At 39.7% G+C, this 19,853-nt stretch overlaps 1 protein-coding gene across 1 annotated transcript; it reads right to left on the bottom strand.

The window, feature by feature from the left end:
- Nucleotides 1–852: 852 nt before the first annotated feature.
- Nucleotides 853–1,783, bottom strand: LOC137259348 (ankyrin repeat domain-containing protein 29-like). The gene is made up of 2 exons (XM_067797026.1): nt 1,716–1,783; nt 853–1,451 (listed from the first exon to the last, which is right to left on the bottom strand). Exons 1-2 carry the CDS (start codon nt 1,738–1,740, stop codon nt 853–855), a joined length of 624 nt encoding a protein of 207 aa, XP_067653127.1. The 5' UTR covers nt 1,741–1,783.
- Nucleotides 1,784–19,853: the final 18,070 nt, after the last annotated feature.

Raw genomic sequence — 19,853 nt, 5'->3', positions numbered from 1 at the left:
AAAAGAGCACACGTCACACCTCACTAATACAAATAATTCGCTATTTTTTTTTCAAATTCAGTTCAAGGAGTAATATTTACATTTACAACATACAGTAAACGTGGCGGCTAATGATGACTTCGTCATTGTCGACAATGGCGAGATTTACGATGTAAATACTTATTATTGGTCAAGAGGGAGATTATATTTGTACCAATGGCATCCAGGGATAAATAAACTGAGATTATTTCAATGATGAGTGTTTTCAGTTGAACTTTGTGTGTTATGTGTTTAGTCACTGCACAATTTCCCTTTGACATAGTAATCTCCTACAAATGTCCGTTCTTTCTTTGCTAAGCAGTATCAACGACCTCGTATTTGACCAACACTGCTTGAGCTGTATGGCATGGAGCCAGCGATGCGCGGCTCTAGCTGTCCTCAGTGTACTGTTGTGACGTCGTCTGCAGTGTGACGTCACTGTCACTGCACAAATGGCGCCACGTCAGCTGGGTGAACCTGGGCTCAGTCTGAGGTCTCAGAGTGTAGCGACATGTAAACACACAGTTTATTGCTGTCTGTTTCACAATTCGCGATATTCTCAGAACAAAATTAACACAGAATTACGTCAAGGCGGGCGACGTTTGCGTACAATCACTCATAGTTTATGTTTACACTCACTTCACAATTTTCTTACCTGATCATGCGAGGTTCCACACAAAAGACATGACAAAATGTCTCAAAATACATTCAACAACTTTTATTTACATTAACAAAGAAAAAAAGGGAAATCACCTGAATCGCGACACACGACTACATGAACGGCACACACCACACCGTGTCAGTGTCATGTGCTCCGTCCACACCGACACTAACTCAGTGTGCACCACGTGACACCAGGAGATCCACCACTCGCTGATGTCCCCAGTCTCTCGCTATGTCGGCCGCTGTCTGCCCGTCGTTGTTCCTGGCGTTGATGTCCACCACGTTCATGGACAGTATCAGCTTCACCGTCTTTAGGTGTCCACGTCTACAGGCCAAGTGAAGGAGGTTTTCACCGTCCCCGTCAACCAGTGACACATCAGCCCCTCTATCCACCAGGAACTCCACCACGTCCCAGTGTCTATGCCGTGCTGCCTCAATCACCGCTGTCCTGCTGTACTTTCCTCTACTGTTGACGTCAACCACGTTCACAGACTGTATCAGCTTCACCGTCTCCAGGTCTCCATCAATACAGGCGAAGTGAAGGACGTTGTTACCGTCACTGTTCACCAGTGACACATCAGCCCCTCTACTCACCAGGAACTCCACCACATCCCTGTGGCCATTCACAGCTGCCTCCATCACCGGTGTCCAGCTGCCTCCTCTATAGTTGATGTCCACGTCACCCTCGGCCAGGATCCGCTTCACTGTCTCCAGGTCACCGTCCCTGCTGGCGTAGTAGAGGTCGCGGCCTGCTGCTGCTGATGGAGTCGCTGTAACACAAAGTAAACTGTGTACACCAGACATCTTTGTCTCACATCTACAATGTTTACGTCATGATGATACGTGACTCGTACATTGCTACGTCATTTAAACAATTCCATCACGGCTGACAACAACCAACATGACGGGAATGTCAACATGTGGTTTCTGGAATTAACGATGGCGTGTTTAATATGCAACTTTCTGTTAGAGTCAGAAGTTGCAGCAAGGTGATAGTGTCAGTACAACTGTTGCTGCTGGGTTTTCCAACCTACCGTGTGGATCAGAGTCTTGTGTCATCACTGGCGCCGGTGGAACGGTCGTGCTGGGTGTCAGATCCTCACTCGCGTCAGTCGTGGCGACTGAAACAGGGAACATGTTGTTTAGAAGACTATACAAAGCACATAAGCATTTCTGTTTTCACCTTTCTAGCTATGTTTTGCCTTTCAATATTATGTATGGTTAAATTCTAGATATATATCTTATGGAAAAGGTATCAACGATATATGGTTCAGTTTCATTGAGATAACTCTTAATAGCACACCCTAATATTATTTTTTACAGTTTGAAATTCTGTGATTGACGTCAATCGATAAAGGGTTAGATTCATTCCTCAAATCAAAAAGACCCCAGGCATATACATCAGTGTGTAAATGCAGGGAGAATTGAAAACTGAGCTTCCTGTCTGCTGGGTTTTCCACCTACCCTGTAGGTCTTGTGTCGTCACTGCGGCTGGTGGAAACGTGTATTTCTGGCTCGGGTCAGTCGAGGCTGAAACAGGGAATAGGTTCATCAGAAAACTATGCATAGTACACAAATAGTTCAGGTATTATGACTACTGGTTTCTGCTTCCTACAAATGTTTTTGCCTTTCAACATTATGTACGGATAAAGTCCAACTAATCTGTTATAACAGAGGTATTAAACATAGTTTGAGTTTATGGAGATTTCATTCCCTAAATATACTTTCACAGTTTGATTCAGTAAATTTAATAAGCTGTCCATTGTGCATTGATTTTGGAATGACAGTTGAGATCTTCCTCTCTGTTGATATAGTGGAATTGAATAGATGAAAAATATAAACATGAACGGTGTAACAAAACAGTCAGTTAACCCTCATAATTAGGGTTAGGTTAGGGATGCACATTCTACGGGGACTTTATATATCAGCAAATGTTATTTTCACAATGTTATTGTTGGTAGACAAACAAACAATATGATCTGCACTTTCACCAACTCATAATTATGGAATGGCTGCCTTTTCAGTTTGAATGCATTAACCGGGGCTGGAATGTCCTAATCCTACACTCTCTGTTTTGTGTATTGGTATTTTAGGCAATTCCATAAATTCTAATGTGAAGCAGATTAACACACATAATTTGGCTCGGTGTTTGTTCAACACAGTTGTAATTTGTATGAGGCAATCTCTGTGAATCACTCACAGGATGTCAGAATACCGAGTTACAGTGTCAGACAGAGCAATTCTCAAACAACTGCTAACCGAGACGGAAACTGCTGCTGACATAACCAAAAACTGGTCGATGGAAGCAATGTCCTTTGATAAACGACAAGGGTGCAAACACATGGCAGTGTGTGGTGGTAATGGTTGTACGACATTCTTCGTCTTTTTCAATATCAGAAATAACGAAAATAAAGCATAGTTGCCCTTCCATAATCTACTTTCCATTGTATTGAAAGTTGACATTGAAAACATGTTGCAGGCATGCACAAAGATACGCTTGGCCGTGTGCTACAGCGTATTTCAATGCAATGCAGCAGCCCCGAGTTAAAAAAGACACAGTACATTTGAAATGAAACATTTGACTGGACAGATTTCAGATAATCTCATAAAGTCTCCCGTGTCAGAGGTAAATGCCACCAGGTCAAGGTTAACGGTAAGACAGAGTACACAATTTGATCAAATAAAAATAAGTCTATTAGATGAAACGCTGCGTTGTTATGTTTCCCCAGACCTTCCATCGTACCCCGCGGGTGACAGGCTAATCACAGGTCTGGGTGTATACACTGTGTGAAGTAAACACTTGGCTCCTACAAGATTCAAGATGCTTTACAGCAGTCATACAATATACATTTACACTATTTCATCTAATTTCATAAGTCAGTTAAAGTCATAAACTGAGAACTTACCCACCAATAACGTACGACCTCACAAGAGCGACACCTCCTTGCTAGTTGAGAAATGCTATGACTGGCGACGCCTCGAAGCAGTGCTGCCAGCCATGACGTCATTGTGACGTGTTAGGTTAGGAGCTCAACAACGTTTGGCGCTCGCCTACTTGGACCGATCAACATCTCTCTCTCTCTCTCTCTCTCTGATATGGGAATATTTCCAACACTGTCCTACGTTTGCTCTCTAGTATCGTTTTAGTTTTATGACAGCTGCATGTTACAACACAGTTTGCGTTGCCTTTGGCATTAACATGGACAACAGTTGTATATTAGTATATCGGACACTTCCCTAAATTACACTAATTCACCGACTGTTTGTATTGCTTGATTCCTTATTTATTTGTTTAGAACGTAAGTCCCCTTTCACAATAGGTCATATCTGGATATTAGCAGACCTCAAAGGCTTAGGTGTAAATAGCTGCGATCACTCTGTCAAACAAGGACATTGAGGTAGTTGCATTGAGCTTATATAACCTTGAAAGACAGACTGCTGTTTTCTGAGCCTCTTGCGTTAAGTAGGTATTCCCCACGTCAGTCTAAGTGTGAAATACAGATACCCAGATACAGTGCACCCTGATTATTAAAATATATATTGTGCTACGTGTAATAGACATTCCCCAAACTCAGTCTAGGTGTGAAATCCAGATACCAGATACAGTGCACCTTGTTTACAATGTCTATTGAGCTACTGTATATTGTAGGACACAGTACCCCAACACAAATGGAAAAATACATAGGCCATTTAAAATGCATTGAATATCAAAAGAAGACTCTATATACCCAATATGAATGATAACAGTTATTGATACATACCGCGCCTCACTTTTGTTGCATATTATTTGTGATACAGGATGTAATGAAGTAAAACAGGTAAAAACCGCTATCATTTTAGAGTCCAAACAACCCTTCATAGTCTTTTTTAAATATATGACATAATTACCAAAACATTGCGTACATAATTTTCCCTTGGATGCTAAGTACAGACTAAATAAACACTGAACTGTCGCCGGATTGAAAACTTAGTGAGTGTAAACCAACTGTTGTGCGAACGTCCTCTGGTGCCGACACGCCCAGTTTATCATATCTATAGCCGTTTAAGCACGATACTTGTAGCTGCTTAATATTATTGCTAAACTTGTCAAGTACAGATTCTGTCGAGTTCCCCTTTTGCGCGCATTGCAGTTATCAGAAACCTGAACATAGAATGTGTCCAGTTAGAAGTACTGTCAAATTGTTACGCCCGTTTGTAAGTTTAGGTGTCATAACGACATCTCTATGAATAGATCTAGAACATCCCTCCCACTCTTCGACATAGGTCCACCCTCATGTTGTCGCTATTTTTACGACAACCAATTTTTATTAGTTATTTAATGTTTTACAATATGTTGTACCCCATATATTCAATGAACAGTAGTTACATGCATATGCTTCTGAAGTCAGTCCTTATACTTTGTCGTTTTTCCCGCAGCCTTTCCCAGGGAAAAACAATATGGCAGGGGAGGAGGTGGTGATCGGAAAGAAAGTCACAGATTAAAGTCACTCATAAAAAGTCGCAATTTTCAACAGAAAATAAAGTCACAGGAAAAACAAGTCACAACAACGTTTAATAATGTGTCGTTGTGGTCAAAAATCGCAATGGTTCGGATGTGATGCTTTATATATTTACTCATTATTGACCTGTGATCGCTGATAGCTTAACTCTAAAATCTCAAGGCTTTCCTTCAGAGGGTGGATAAACTATTCAAAGTGAATGAGTGAGTTAATGTTTTACGTCATATCGGCAATATCTCAGCCATATCGTGACGAGAACATTTAAATGAAATATATGCATGTGGTAAAATCTGTCAGTGAAGGACAGTAAAACAACTAGAATATCTCAATGTCTATTAAAACTAGCATGGAACTAAAACTAATATCACTATTTAGACAGCACAATATAAAAACAGACTATAGATCATAATCTATTTAAAATTAGTAACCACTGTGTTTACTTTTAATTGTTCTTTTCCTTGTTTCATTTAGTTCATTTTATTTTTTAAAAAAAATGGGAAGGTAATGATTAGAAGTGTGTATTAAATTTCAATCAAGCGTAGCGTTAACTCTGTAGTTTTTTTATTCATTAAAGTTAGCTATTAATAAAAAAAACGGCAATACATTAAAATACACATCGCAGTGTATGTGTATGTGCAATATATCGTCACATGAAAGTTCTCTGTAAAATCCACCCCTACCAATTACCTCCTTAATTATGCTACCATGTCAGAAACAGAAGCTGTTATAACAACTGAGACATTTTGCAAATTACTAGTATATATTATATGATAATATATTTTGATGTATTGTGACTTTTTCCTGTGACTCTTTACCTGTGGCTTTTTTCGGCAGGACACCACGTTGGAAAATGCTTGTTCTCAGAAGATCTCGTAACACAGACAACAAATCAAATTGAAAAGAAAAGAATTCATCATAGTGCAAAAATATTGTACAGCGCTATAAAAGCTTAGCATCTGTTTAGAAATAAATTTTACATTTTTCTTTTCGCAATTATTTCAACATGCTCCATGTTAACTGATAAAGTTCATCACGTCTGCTTCTGCCTTGATTTATCTGCATGAAAAACAACAACATACATTGGAAATGCTCCTTAACAGCTTAAACTCGTAACCATGACAACAATTAACAATTCTCGCGAGCATCTATGTGACATATTCAACGTTTTGGTCTTGACAGACATTTGTCATTTTAAAGGGGCACTGATGCAAAGCACTTTACGTAGACTGTTGCCTTTGTTATTGTTTTTCTCCCGTGAGTATCCGTGAGTATTTTACTGATAATATCTAGACAATTACTGATTGCTAACTAGATCATTTTTCACAGACATGTCCAAAGAGTGACCGTGGGTATATTGTCTGATTATTTACACTCCGGTGATGAAAATAAATATAAAGAAAGATTATGTTGAATGCTACAGCAAACGAAGAAAAAACAATTGCAAATATCAAAATTATCAATGGTGGAAAATATATCAAAGGTTCTTCCTAGAGGTCTGCAAAGCCATTATTGAGGTCCACAAGGACCATTTGGGAGACACAATTCGTGCAAGTGACAGGGTGGTTGTAAACTCACACACACTCTGGTGATTGGATATCTATGTCAAACACTGTTGCAAGAACGTTTGTCTTACATATCCTCTTGTCGCTCACATGCTGCGACATCTCGCTTGGCTAGGGTATCTAGGTCAACGCTCTTACAAAAACGTTTTGACAAGTCAGCCTGTGGATCACCGAAGGAGATAGCCGGTCATGTATTATAATTGTCCAGGTTGTATACACAATGGTGGGAACGGGGAATGGTCTGAGTTCGTTCCATCATTGTTTATACATCTTGGACAATTACATTAGAAGTCAGAATCACACAGTATTACGAGTCACAGTGATCTTAATGCTATCGAGTTATATGGGACATTGCCATAGGTGATGTTGCATGCTAGCCTGTAGACTACTAGATGTTTAAACAGTTGAACACGGATGACGCAGCAGAGTGACAGTTGATGAAGAGGCCAAAGTGGTGGGTGATGTAGAACGAAGCTACTGGTTATGTTATGACTTAGATGAAGCTTCCGCTCCTTCCATAATGGCGACGTTAGGTGACGTCACAGGCGATTCTGATTACGAGACTGATAGCATGAATGAGACTGAATGTAATCCGTGTGATATTTAGATGCACTCTACTGGTCAGGAAACAGGTTGTGATGCTCCACCAGCAGTTTCTCAGCCATGTGAGAAGTGGAAATCCAAATTTCGTGTTATATAATCATTCATCATTCTCATCTTAATCCGAACGTACTGTAGTTGCTGTGGATCTAAGGTGTTTCTGTGGAGCGCAAGTTATAATACTGAATATAAAGACTATGTATTAATCTTTGGCCTCATGCCAAATCACATTGCTGGCGTTTGTCTGAGTTGTGAATTTAACTCGGAAATATGAGTGGAACTCATAACTCCCTTTGGTTAACGCTTGTCTCAGATACAAATTGATCAAGAAGCAAATGTGTAAGTCGAAGCTGAAGTTCCCTTGACAAGAAATGATCTGAGACTACAGAAGGAAATTGCAGCTGTCAATGGCTAATGTCTGTCTCGGTTGTAAAGTGAACACAGGAAAATGTGTTGTAGCATTGGTCTCTACCATTAGTGAGCTTGCATGTTCTCGAAGCTACCATTGCTTCCTATGTAAGGTGAATTAAGAGCACTATCAATTTATCATTGATCACTGATAAAAAGCTCCTTCTTTTTAGGCTGGTCTCCAGGTGAACAGGGACTTGATTCATTGGTCTCGAATGTTTTACAACTTGTAACTCACTGGAGTTTAGTGCTGCCCACACATATAAGGTTAGTCTTTTTTGCCACCATTTGTATCAGTTCTAAGATGGACGTGAAACACCAGACAATGTGCACTGGTGTAGCATATTCGGAAAACATAAATGAGGACCAAAGTGGCATGACAAATACATACACAGATAATTGACGAAGAGTTTCGAAATTTATGTTAGATGAGTATATGAGCGATCACATTACAAATACTGGATATTACCTTTTACGCAAACCTCTTTTCCAGATCGAGTCTTCAAATATCGATGACCTGCGTTGCACATACCAGATGGAACCTTGAAAACGGAGAAAGAAGAATCAGGTTATGCTGTACTCTATACCTCATCTAATGATATAATTTTGAATGTATATCATCGAGGTCCACAAGGACTATTGGGGACAAGGACACACACACACACACACACACACACACACACACATATATATAGATATGAATGTGCGAAATGCAACAAATACCGGAGGTGATATAGATTGGCGAAAGTTAGATGAATCGTTACACTTGTTGTACCAGCGTCGTTATTATGTACAACTGAAAAGCATTTGCAAGTTCATTTATGTGGGGTTCTGGAAATATGTAACATGCGGGTGTGCAACATTAGATAGTCGAGCTAAACAGGAATCAGTATACTTGACAGAGCTAAAGTTGCAATAGATTGGAATAAAGTCTTAAAAGGAATACCTGTAGTCTTTATACATAAACATTTACTGTGGTGGAAAGCCCTTGAAAGTCCAAGGTGTAATGTGCATTCGAGTAGCGTCTGAGAGCCAGGCAATGCGCGTCATTACGTAACTGCACTTGCGCTTACAGCGGGTAAAGTAGTCGGGGACCTGGCGCGCGTCTCCCATCAGTGTTACGGCGCTTATAATTTCACGATCCGTCATCTGAAACTCAATGTTTAAAAGCATCGCAAAGTCCTTGAAAGTGCGGCTCTGCCAAGTTATAATGTGCATTCAAGGCACGTCTGATAATCAGGCAATGCGCGGCATTATGTAACTGTTCTTGTGCGTGTGGTTGGTAGAAACGGGGATCTGCGCGTATGCCCCATCATTGTTACGGTACTTATAATTTCACGATCCATCATCCAAAATTTAATGCATTTAATTGCATCGGAAAGCCCTTGAAACTGCGGCTGTGCTCATGTAAGCGTATTTGTGCCCGTGGTGGATGATATAGTGCGTATCCTTTGTCAGATGCTATTTCAATATCCGCCATCCGAAATCGAAGGTGTAAAAGGCGTCGGTAATACCTTGAAAATGTGGATCTGCCAAGGTATAATGTGCATTCGAATATACGTTCCATTATAAAACGACGCGCATTAAATAGATAATCTGGCGCCCTCTTAGTTACTCTGTTGCGTTTGCAACTCCTTATCATCATTATTTTCATAATTTCTTTCAGATCTGTCCACATGGATTGATTGTATATACATGTGTTTCTCCAGCTTCCTGTAATCTTAATTATTACCTGATTAGCTGTATATCACTCGTCTGTGTGCATATCTCCGTACCCTGGACATACTTCCACATCGGTCGTTTGTCAAAAGTGTGAAACATATTACAAAAAAATCGTGCATTTAAAACAAATGATAGTTCTGCTCCTGGTCTACACGTCACACCCGCCCAAAATCGCCGCCGTTGCGAGTCCAAGACTGCTACACAGCTTGTGTCAATGTTCGTCTCTATGGGCATTTTATGGCACATACAGTGTAAACAAACATCAAATCCCTGATTACCACTCGGGTGCTTAAACACTTTGGCCACACAATTTAAGGAGAGGGCGCATCTGCAGCCTCTCCTTCAACTAATAATCCAATGCCGAGTACAGTGCAGGTTTAACTGGGTCTACTACAAGTGGTACTCGGTATAATTACAAACACAACTCGTTCAGGGCTAATCTAACTAACACTGGCTTATACTATAAGTTCCCTGAAAGTAAGGTTCACTAAATGAGCACTAACATTACTAAAAAGATCTTTCATAGTTCTTGATTTAAAAAAGTGATCCCTTGTGACAAGCAAGACAAGCTTGACTGTGATTCTTTCATCACAAGGGATACAAAACGAAGGATCTTCACCTTGAAGCAAATATTCATGTGTATATCGTGTGTGGCCAATACGACATCGTCGCATGATGACCTCTTCAAATCTGGACTGACAACCCAAGTAGGTGTAACCAATGTAGGGTTTTATTTCATATAGTTTGTTGATGCCTACTGCAGTGTCCCACTTCTTCTGCATCAGATCACGGATATAAGATCTAATGGTGGCTTTGTAATCAGTGTATGGAATAAGAAGTGGCGTCACGTGTTCCCAGAAATGCCAACGTGGCTGGGTAACCAACAAAAGACGATGTCGTATTGGCCAGTAGCAAGATTATTGTACAATTCAATTATTTCTATTAAAAGCGGATGTTTACAGGAAATGTTTTAATGGCTTGAAGGCAAGAAAGAGAGTCGGAATAGATTATATATTGTTTATGTTAAGGGTGTCTTTGAATATATTTAAGAGACGTTAGTATAGCATTAGCTTCAGCTGTAAAAAAAGAACTGTTGTCTGGTAATCTAGAAGATATTGTTCTACACCACCGTCTTTGGACCCATCTGTAAATAAGGATTTATAATTGTTATATTTATGTTTTATTTGATTATGTTCTTGTTTGTACTGTAATTCATTAGTTTCTGATTTTTTAAATGAAGTTAATCATAGGTCAACTTGTGGCCTAACAATCTGCCAAGGAGGAGAAGAAAGAAGACGGGAGGGAACTATGTTTTCCAGCTCAATGCCGGCCGAAGAAAGAAAGGGTTTAATTCTATTTCCTGGAGGAGGGACAAGCGAAGATTTCTTGCTGTATAAATCCTCATAAAGGGCATTGAAAACACAGTTATAGGCAGGGTTAGATTGAGTTGAGTATAACTTAGTAATGTACTGTAAAGCTAACTTTATACGTCGCTGCTCAAGAGATGGTTCATCACCCTCAGCGTAGAGATTGTCAATAGGTGAAGTTCTGAAGAACCCAAGAGAAAGTCTTAGGCCTTGGTGGTGCACAGAATCGAGAAGTTTAAGGTTGCTTTTGCAGGCTCCACCATATACGATGGAACCATAATCAAGTTTTGAACGAACGTAGTGATCAATATAGGTGCAAGAGGGTCGCTTGATCCCCTCCCCACTTTGTCAAGTCAAGAACCTTCAGGCATTTAGTTTTAAGGAACTTAATATGAGGCAGAAATGTTGTGTGGGAGTCATATATAAGGCCCAAGAACTTGGCCTCCTTAACAACCCTGATGGGAGTGCCATCTGAAGATAGTTCTGGGTCTTTATGTGATTTATATTTTCGACAATTAGTTTTGGATTTAGAAAACTGCAGTTGCCGTTCAATAGTATGCATATTTTTCCCACGGTAAGAAATATTAAAATCATCCACAAATAAGGATCCATCAATTGAATCGTTTAAAACTTTTGATAAACTATTTATCTTTATACTAAAAAGTGTAACAGACAAAATACTGCCTTGCAGAACACCCTGATCCTGACTGTAATGACCAGACAGGTAAGAACCCACTCGGACTTGAAACTGTCTGTCATTTAATGAATTGGCTATAAATTGAGGCAAACGACCTCGCAATCCGAAGCCATGTAAATCTTTTATAATGCCATATTTCCAGGTTGTGTCATATGCTTTTTCGAGATAAAGAAATATAGACACAGCATGTTGTGTATTTACAAAGGATTTTTTTAGAAACGATTCTAGACGCACAAGGTGATCAATAGTACTTCTATTTTTTTGGAAACCACATCGCATATCAGTAATGAGATGTGAGATGATTGGTTTCCAAGTACCACACTAAACGATTATTCACCATACGCTCCATAGTTTTGCAAACACAGCTAGTGAGAGATATTGGACGGTAGTATCATGGATCTGTATGATCTCGGCCAGGCTTTGGAACAGGGATAACAACTGCGTTTCTCCAAGAAGGAGGAAAACTGCCCGATGTCCAAATTTCATCAAATATGTTCAAAAGTGTCTGGAGACATGATTCAGGCAAGTGTTTCAATAGTTGATAATGTATATTATCTTCTCCAGTTGCAGTATCATGAGCTTGCTCAAGTGCAGTAGTGAGCTCATGAAGTGAAAATACGTCATTGTAATCTTCACCATTGTCCGAACTGAAGTTGAATTTTTGACGTTCCTGGTTGTGTTGAAATATCTGAAATTTAGGATTATAATTTGATGGTGAAGAGTGTTTGGCCACTGTTATGTATCATCACCATCTTTGAGGTGGTGAATGCTTGCCTTCGAACCCTTGCCTTTAATTCTTTGAACCATATTCCACACCTTTGATAGTGGTGTGCGTGAATTAATTTTAGACACATAATGCCTCCAGGACTGACGTTTACACTGTTTAAATGTTCGTCTAGCCTTTGCACTGTTTCTTTTCACAATATTAAAATCATGAACTGTAGGGTGTCGACGGAAATACATTTTGTAGCTCGTTTGCAATCATCTGTAAACCATGGTTTACGTTTGTGAGGGTTCATAGAGGACTTAGGAATAGTTTCATCTGCTATACCTTTCAGTTTCTCCGAGAATAGTTGAATAGGGTCTGGAATATTATTGAAACTTTCAGGCTGCAGTGTTCCGGAACAACGAGTTTGAAAAACTGGCCAGTTTGCTTTGGTAAAATTCCATCTGGTGAAAGGTGGTTCATCAGTGGGGTTTATAGCTTGAAGCGGTGTAGGGAAAATGATCACTTCCACATCGGTCATCATGAACAGACCAGTCAAATTCATTTAGTAAATTGGCATCTGTCAGAGTCAGATCTAATGCTGAATACGTTCCCGTAGCAGGATGTAAGTATGTGTTAGAGGAATCATTTAAGATACATATGTTATTGTCAGAAATAAAATCTTTGCCTTTAGCATTAGTACTAACACTGCCCCAGAGGGTTATGTCCGTTTAAATCACCCATGGTGACACATGGTTTGGGAAGTGGATCATATAAACCTTGTAGATCCGCCTGCTGTAAAGCTGAAGAGGGTGGAATGTACAAAGAACAGAGTGTTAAGGCTATGTGAAATGTAAGTCGAACTGCAACAGCTTAGAGATGAGTAGCTAATGGAACAACGCTGTAAATAACATCCTGTCTTACCAAGATGGAAGTACCTCCAGTGGCTTTTACACCTGGAGGTGAAAAGTCATTATACACATTATATTTTCTGATATCACATTTATCCGTGCCCCTAAGATACGTTTCTTGTAGACACATTGCAGATGGTTTCAAATCCTGTATTAAAATCTGTAAATCATTAAAATTATTCCTAAGTCCCCTACAATTCCATTGGATTACGTTGGAAGAGTGCATCATGCAGGCTCAATTGGCGACCGATCTCGTCGGAAGTAGGACGGATTCTTTCCGCTCTGCGAAGAACGTGTTGTGTCCATATCAAGTACTTCAAAGGAGTTATGGACAACTATCTATGAAGAAGAAGTTTTCTTGTTTGTATGTTTTCTATTTAATTTCTTTCTTTCAATTTTGGTGAAAGGTTCAGCAGCTGGTTGTACTGTGACTGGTGTACTGGGAACATCAAGGACATTGGCATCAATCAGAACCTGATTTACAGTTTGAGTTGAAGATGAGAGGGACTCAATGACTGAAGTCATGTTAGAGGGCTGATCTGATTTGATCCATGTCAAATCAGTCTGAACAGAAACCGATGAGCATTTAATAGGTGGAGTAGCAACAACTGAAGAAAAAGATTTATTGATTTGAATTGGTACCTGATTGTCAACAAGTATTTTTGCCTCATTAAAGGAGATGTTTTTTTCATGTTTGATCTTTAATATGTTCCACTGTTTTTGCCACACAGGACATAACCTTGATGAAGCAACGTGTTGACCCTTGCAGTTTGCACATTTGATATCTGCTGAGCAATCTACGTTCTCATGTCCTTCTCCACAACGGTGACAAACAGCAGATCCATTGCATGATTTGGAGCCATGTCCAAATTTTTGGCACTTGAAACATCGGAGAGGATTAGGGATATAGACCTCCACTCCGATGTTGACATGACCAGCTTTTATAGATTTGGGTAAGATTGACAGCGAAAAGGTAAACAGGTAAACAGGTAAACTGTAAAACGTTTGACTGTTATCACTCCTTGATTTTGTAACTCTTGTGAAATATCTTCTTCAGACATGTCAGACAGGCAACGTGCTCTGTCACGAACAATGCCGCGACAAGTATTTAATGTTTTGTGTGCACATGCAACAACCTCGATATTTGCAAATGTTTTCACGGATAAGAGGTTAAGAGACTGTTGCCTCCTTAAACACTCAATAAGCAGTGATCCACTACGAAGACGTCTTACGTTCTTCACTTCTCCGCAAATTCCGGAAATGGCCTTAGAAATTACAAACGGGTTGAGCTTAAGTGGCTGCTTGTCTGCTGCTTCAATGACAATAAATCTAGGCCATGAATCAAATACAGGAGATACAGCATGATCAGCGTAATCTGAATCAACATGTCGGCGTTTAGATCTGTTTGAACCAGGATTTTGTTGAGCCATAGTGGAAATAATGGAATCCCTGCTCCCCACCCATCATGGAGTGCCAAAAAGCGGTGTTGAATTGCATCGAATCTCCAACATGCAAACACCAGGGATACAGGAATGACATACTTCAGCAAATATGACGCGAAAAGCTGCGTAAGTTTACCAAACCAACTGTCTGGCTGGTTCGCCCAAAACAAGAAATTGGAAACATACAGATTTCGGAGGTCAACATCGCCGAATTGGCCCATGAGCCACCACCTGCCGGCATGAGACTCTAGGCAGAATTAATTTTGATAACGAAAATCGTTAGCCAAGACCAATCAAAATCAAATATTATATATAAAAAGTGAATAGGTATATAAGTCACACGCAGGGCTTGGCATGACCAGCCGATTGGTTGAACCGGGCCCATTCAACCTCCCGTCTAGGTGAAGTCAGGGCCAAAGTGGTGTGTTGAGCAGCAGGAACACGGTTCCAGATGCCCACTGCCCTCAACCACCAGGATCCCTTCCTCCACCGACACAGGGCCGCAACCCACGGCAAACGGGTTGGTGAACCAAATATCCCCCCGGGTCCACAACGGGGGTGTCGGCGAGCTCTTGGCGTTATCCAGCACCCACCACGAGGAAGTGGCTCGCCACGGGTGCCCTACAGGATAGAAGTAGTAGGTTATAGGATTTCTAACGATGTGTACGGGCATGTAAAGCTGCAAACGTCTGCGTATCTTGTCGCATGTCCTGTGCGTCGCCAGCACTATCAGCGCATGTTTCGTTATATTATGTTGGGGGATCCTTAACACCTATAGTGCACATAAACGCCCATTCAAATGTACTTCATACAATGTATAACATGCCCATGTGTACTGGTATGTCAAGCTGCAAACGTCTGCGTATCATGCCGAATGTCCTGTGCGTCGCCAACACTATCAGCGCATGTTTCGTTGTCTCATATTGTCTACATGCCTGATGCGATTTTTAATATCTTATATTCATTTGAAAGAGCATTTAAGTGCAATGCTGGTGGTGTATGGCATGTGCATGTGCAACGCTGAGTAAAGGTGCTAAACATGTCCGTATGTAATGCCGCATGCTACTCCCGTCGCAAGGCGCTTTAAGCGGAAGTAGACTTCGGTCCTAATTTCGTTATCCCTCTTTGGATTTTTCATATCTATAATCCATTTGAAAGGTCTTTCCATGGGGTTTCTAGCGATGCATACCATGTACATCTGCAATGTTGTGCATAGCTGTCCGTATGTAATGCCTCATGTTATTTCCGTTTCAACGGCGGCGTAAACGGAAATTACGTTCGTTGATAAATTATATATTTTTATTTTGCGATCATAAATGCCCATAATGCATATGAATATCCTTTCAATTCCGCTTCTAGTGAGTGAGTGAGTTAATATTTAATGTCACATCGGCAATATCTCAGCCAAATCGTGACGAGAACATTTAATCCTGAAATGAAATATATGTATAGTATAAGACCCTGTCAACGAAGGACAGTAAAACAACTAGAATATCACAGTTTGAATTAAAACTAGTGGGGAAAGTTAAAACTGATATCACTATTCGGACAATGCAATATAAAATCAGGCTATAGATTGCCAACAACCGAAGGTAGATCACCATACTAGGGACCATGGGGACTTACAGTGCCTTTGCTACCTGCAGGGACCCTAGTTGGATTTACATCTTCCCATCAGCTGTTAGCAATTTAGAGACATCTAGCCAAAAGTTAAAATTACACAAATACTACGATTAAGAACAATGGAAAGTTTAAATTGACTGTGAATGCTTTTGGACTTACGTACCCTCTCAGGAGGACATCAATTTTACAATACTTCAACCCCCTTTGAGGGTACAGCCACCAACAATTCAAGTTACTAATCCAAACTTCCAATAATTAAAATACATCTATTTACACGAAAGGTTTTCAAAATTCAACCAAAAATTCAATTTCTTTTAAAAAAACTAATAATTAAATGAGACCCAACACTGGTAAAAAGATCCTTCATTGTTTTAACTGTATAATACTTATCCTTTGTGATGGAGAATTCAACGCAGTCAAGCAGGATATGCCTGACTGTGACTCTCTCATCACAAGGGATACAAAATGGAGGATCCTCACCTTTCAATAGGTATGCATGAGTATATCGTCTATGGCCAATACGACATCGTCTTAAAATAACCTCTTCAAATCTGGACTGACAGCCCAAGTAGGTGTAACCAATATACGGTTTTATTTCATGTAATTTATTTATACCTACTTGGGTGTCCCACTTCTTCTGCATCAGATCACGGAGGTAGGTTCTAATGCTAGCTTTGTAATCAGAGTATGGAATAAGAAGTGGTGTCACAGATTTGTTGAGTGCTGCCTTGGCAGCAAGATCGGCCAGTGTGTTACCAGAAATGCCTACGTGGCTTGGTAACCAACAGAAGACGATGTCGCATTGGCCAGTAGCAAGATTATTATACAATTCAATAATGTCAATTAAAAGTGGATGTGTACATGATAAATTTTCAATCGCCTGAAGACAAGAAAGAGAATCGGAATAGATTATATATTGTTTATGTTTAGGGTGTCTTTGAATATATTTAAGAGCTGTTAATATGGCGTTAGCTTCTGCTGTAAAAATAGAACTATTATCTGGTAATCTAGAAGATATTGTTCTGGATCCAATGACAGTGGCACAAGTCACTGCGCCACCGTCCTTGGACCCATCTGTAAATAAGGATTTATAACTGCTATATTTATGTTTCAGTTGATGATATTCTTGCTTATACTGCAATTCATTCGTTTCTGATTTTTTAAATGTAGTTAATGTTAGGTCAACTTGTGGTCTAACTATCTGCCAAGGAGGAGAAGAAAGGAGACGGGAGGGAGCTATGTTTTCCAGCTGAAGAAAGAAAAGGTTTAATTCTGTGCCCTAGAGGTGGAATAAGAGAAGACTGTTTGTTATATAAATCCTCATAAAGAGGGTTAAAGACACAATTAAATGCAGGGTTAGATTTGTTACAGTATAGTTTTGTAGCATATTGTAAAGATAATTTTATACGTCGCTGAGTGTGAGATGGCTCATCTGCCTCGACATAGAGACTGTCAACGGGAGAAGTTCTAAAAGATTCAAGACATAATCTTAGAACTTGATGATGGATAGAATCTAACATTTTCAGGCTGCTTTTACAGGCTCCGCCATATACAATGGAACCATAGTCAAGTTTGGAGCGAATGAGCGATCTGTATAAGTGAAGTAGGGTGGTTTGATCGCCTCCCCATTTTGAATTGGAAACAACTTTTAACAGGTCGAGTGCCTTCAAACATTTAACTTTAGGGGATTTAATATGCGGCAAGAACGTCAAGTGGGAGTCAAATATAAGACCCAGAAACTTGGCCTCCTTTACAACTTTAATAGGTGTGCCGTTTAGATACAGTTCAGGGTCCTTATGTGGTTTGTATTTACGGCAGAAATGTATACAGTTAGTTCTAGACTTAGAAAATTTAAAGCCGTTTTCCAAACACCATTTATTTATCTTGTTTAGACAGAACTGCATTTGCCGTTCAATAGTATGCATGTTTTTACCCCCACATGAAATGTTAAAATCATCCACAAAAAGTGATCCATCAATTGAATCGTTTAAAACCTTTGATAAACTGTTTATCTTGATGCTAAAAAGTGTAACAGAAAAAATGCTGCCTTGAGGTACACCCTGATCCTGACTGTAATGATCAGACAGGGTAGAACCCACTCGAACTTGAAATTGTCTATTATTTAAAAAAGTTGACTATAAATTGAGGCAATCGGCCTCGCAATCCGAAGTCATGTAAATCTTTTAAAATCCCATGTTTCCAAGTGGTGTCATATGCTTTTTCCAGATCGAAAAAGATCGACACTGCATGCTGTTTATTACGTACTAAATGATCGACAGTACTTCTGTTTTTACGGAAACCACATTGTATATCTGTTATTAGGTAATTTGTTTCCAAGTACCAGACAAGTCGATTATGTATCATGCGTTCCATGGTCTTGCAAACACAGCTAGTAAGTGAAATTGGCCTATAATTGGAAGGATCAGTCGGATCACGTCCAGGTTTAGGAAGGGGAACAACGATAGCATCACGCCACGACGAAGGAAATTGTCCAGATGTCCAAATATTATCAAAAATATGTAACAGCGTCTCTAAGCATGTATCTGGCAAGTGCTTCAGGAGTTGATAATGTATGTTATCAGCTCCTGAAGCAGTATCATGAGCCTGATCAAGAGCAGTATGAAGCTCATGTAATGAAAAAGTTTCATTATAGTCTTCCCCATTATCTTAATTAAAGTTAATAGTTTTCTTTTCTTGCTGTTTTTGATATGTTTCGAACTTAGGGTCATAATTGGACGAGGAAGAATGTTTTGCCATAGTTTCACCAAGTTTATTAGCAATATCGGTTTCATTAGTTAGTAACTGGTTTCCATCTATAAGGTGGTGAATACTAGATTTGGAGCCATTACCTTTTATTTTTTGGATCATATTCCAGACTTTAGACATTGGTGTACGTGAATTAATGTTTGATACATATCGTTGCCAAGATTGGCGTTTGCTTTGTTTAAAAGTACGCCGTGCTTTAGCATTTACGATCTTAAATTTATTCAAATTATGCACCATGGGGTGTCGACGGAAATGGGGTGTCCGTTCCTTTCTAGCTTGTTTACATTGATCATTGAACCATGGTTTGCGAATATGTGGAACTGCAGAGGACTTTGGTATACACTCATGAGCAATAACATTCATTTCATCACAAAAACGTTGAATAGCATCAGGAACATTATTAAAAAGTTCAGGTTTAAGCCTGCCAACACACAGAGTTTCATATAAACGCCAGTAAGCCTTTTTGAAGTTCCATCTTGATGTTGGAGGAACATCAGAAGGATTCACAGGTTTTAGTAATGTTGGGAAATGGTCACTCCCACAGAGGTCATCATGAACTGACCATTCAAATTCATTTAGAAGGCTTGAATCAGAAACTGATAAATCAAGGGCTGAATATGTTCCTGTGCCAGGATGTAGATATGTGTTCGACCCATCATTGAAAATACATAAATCATTTTCGGAACAGAACTCCTCTAGTATTTTACCTTTAGCATTAGTAGTTGTACCACCCCAGTGTGGGTTGTGGCCATTTACGTCTCCCATAATAACACAGGGTTTTGGGAGTTGGTTGTACAAATTTTGAAGTTCGGTCTTCTGAAGTGTTGAAGACGGTGAAATATATAAAGAGCATAGTGTGAGTGCAACGT

The sequence above is a fragment of the Haliotis asinina genome, chromosome 13 (genome assembly GCF_037392515.1).
Source record: "Haliotis asinina isolate JCU_RB_2024 chromosome 13, JCU_Hal_asi_v2, whole genome shotgun sequence".
In the NCBI taxonomy this organism is placed as follows: Eukaryota; Metazoa; Mollusca; class Gastropoda; order Lepetellida; family Haliotidae; genus Haliotis; species Haliotis asinina.
Note: the sequence above shows the minus strand (reverse complement) of the source record. Positions and strands in the feature narration are given on the sequence as shown.

Bases quoted from the DNA above. Each gene is read 5' to 3' on its own strand.
- LOC137259348 (XM_067797026.1), bottom strand. From the start codon at position 1,740: ATGACACAAGACTCTGATCCACACG. The intron at 1,452-1,715 runs GTAGGTTGGAAA...TTTGTGTTACAG, and splicing joins ACAAGACTCTGATCCACACG to CGACTCCATCAGCAGCAGCA.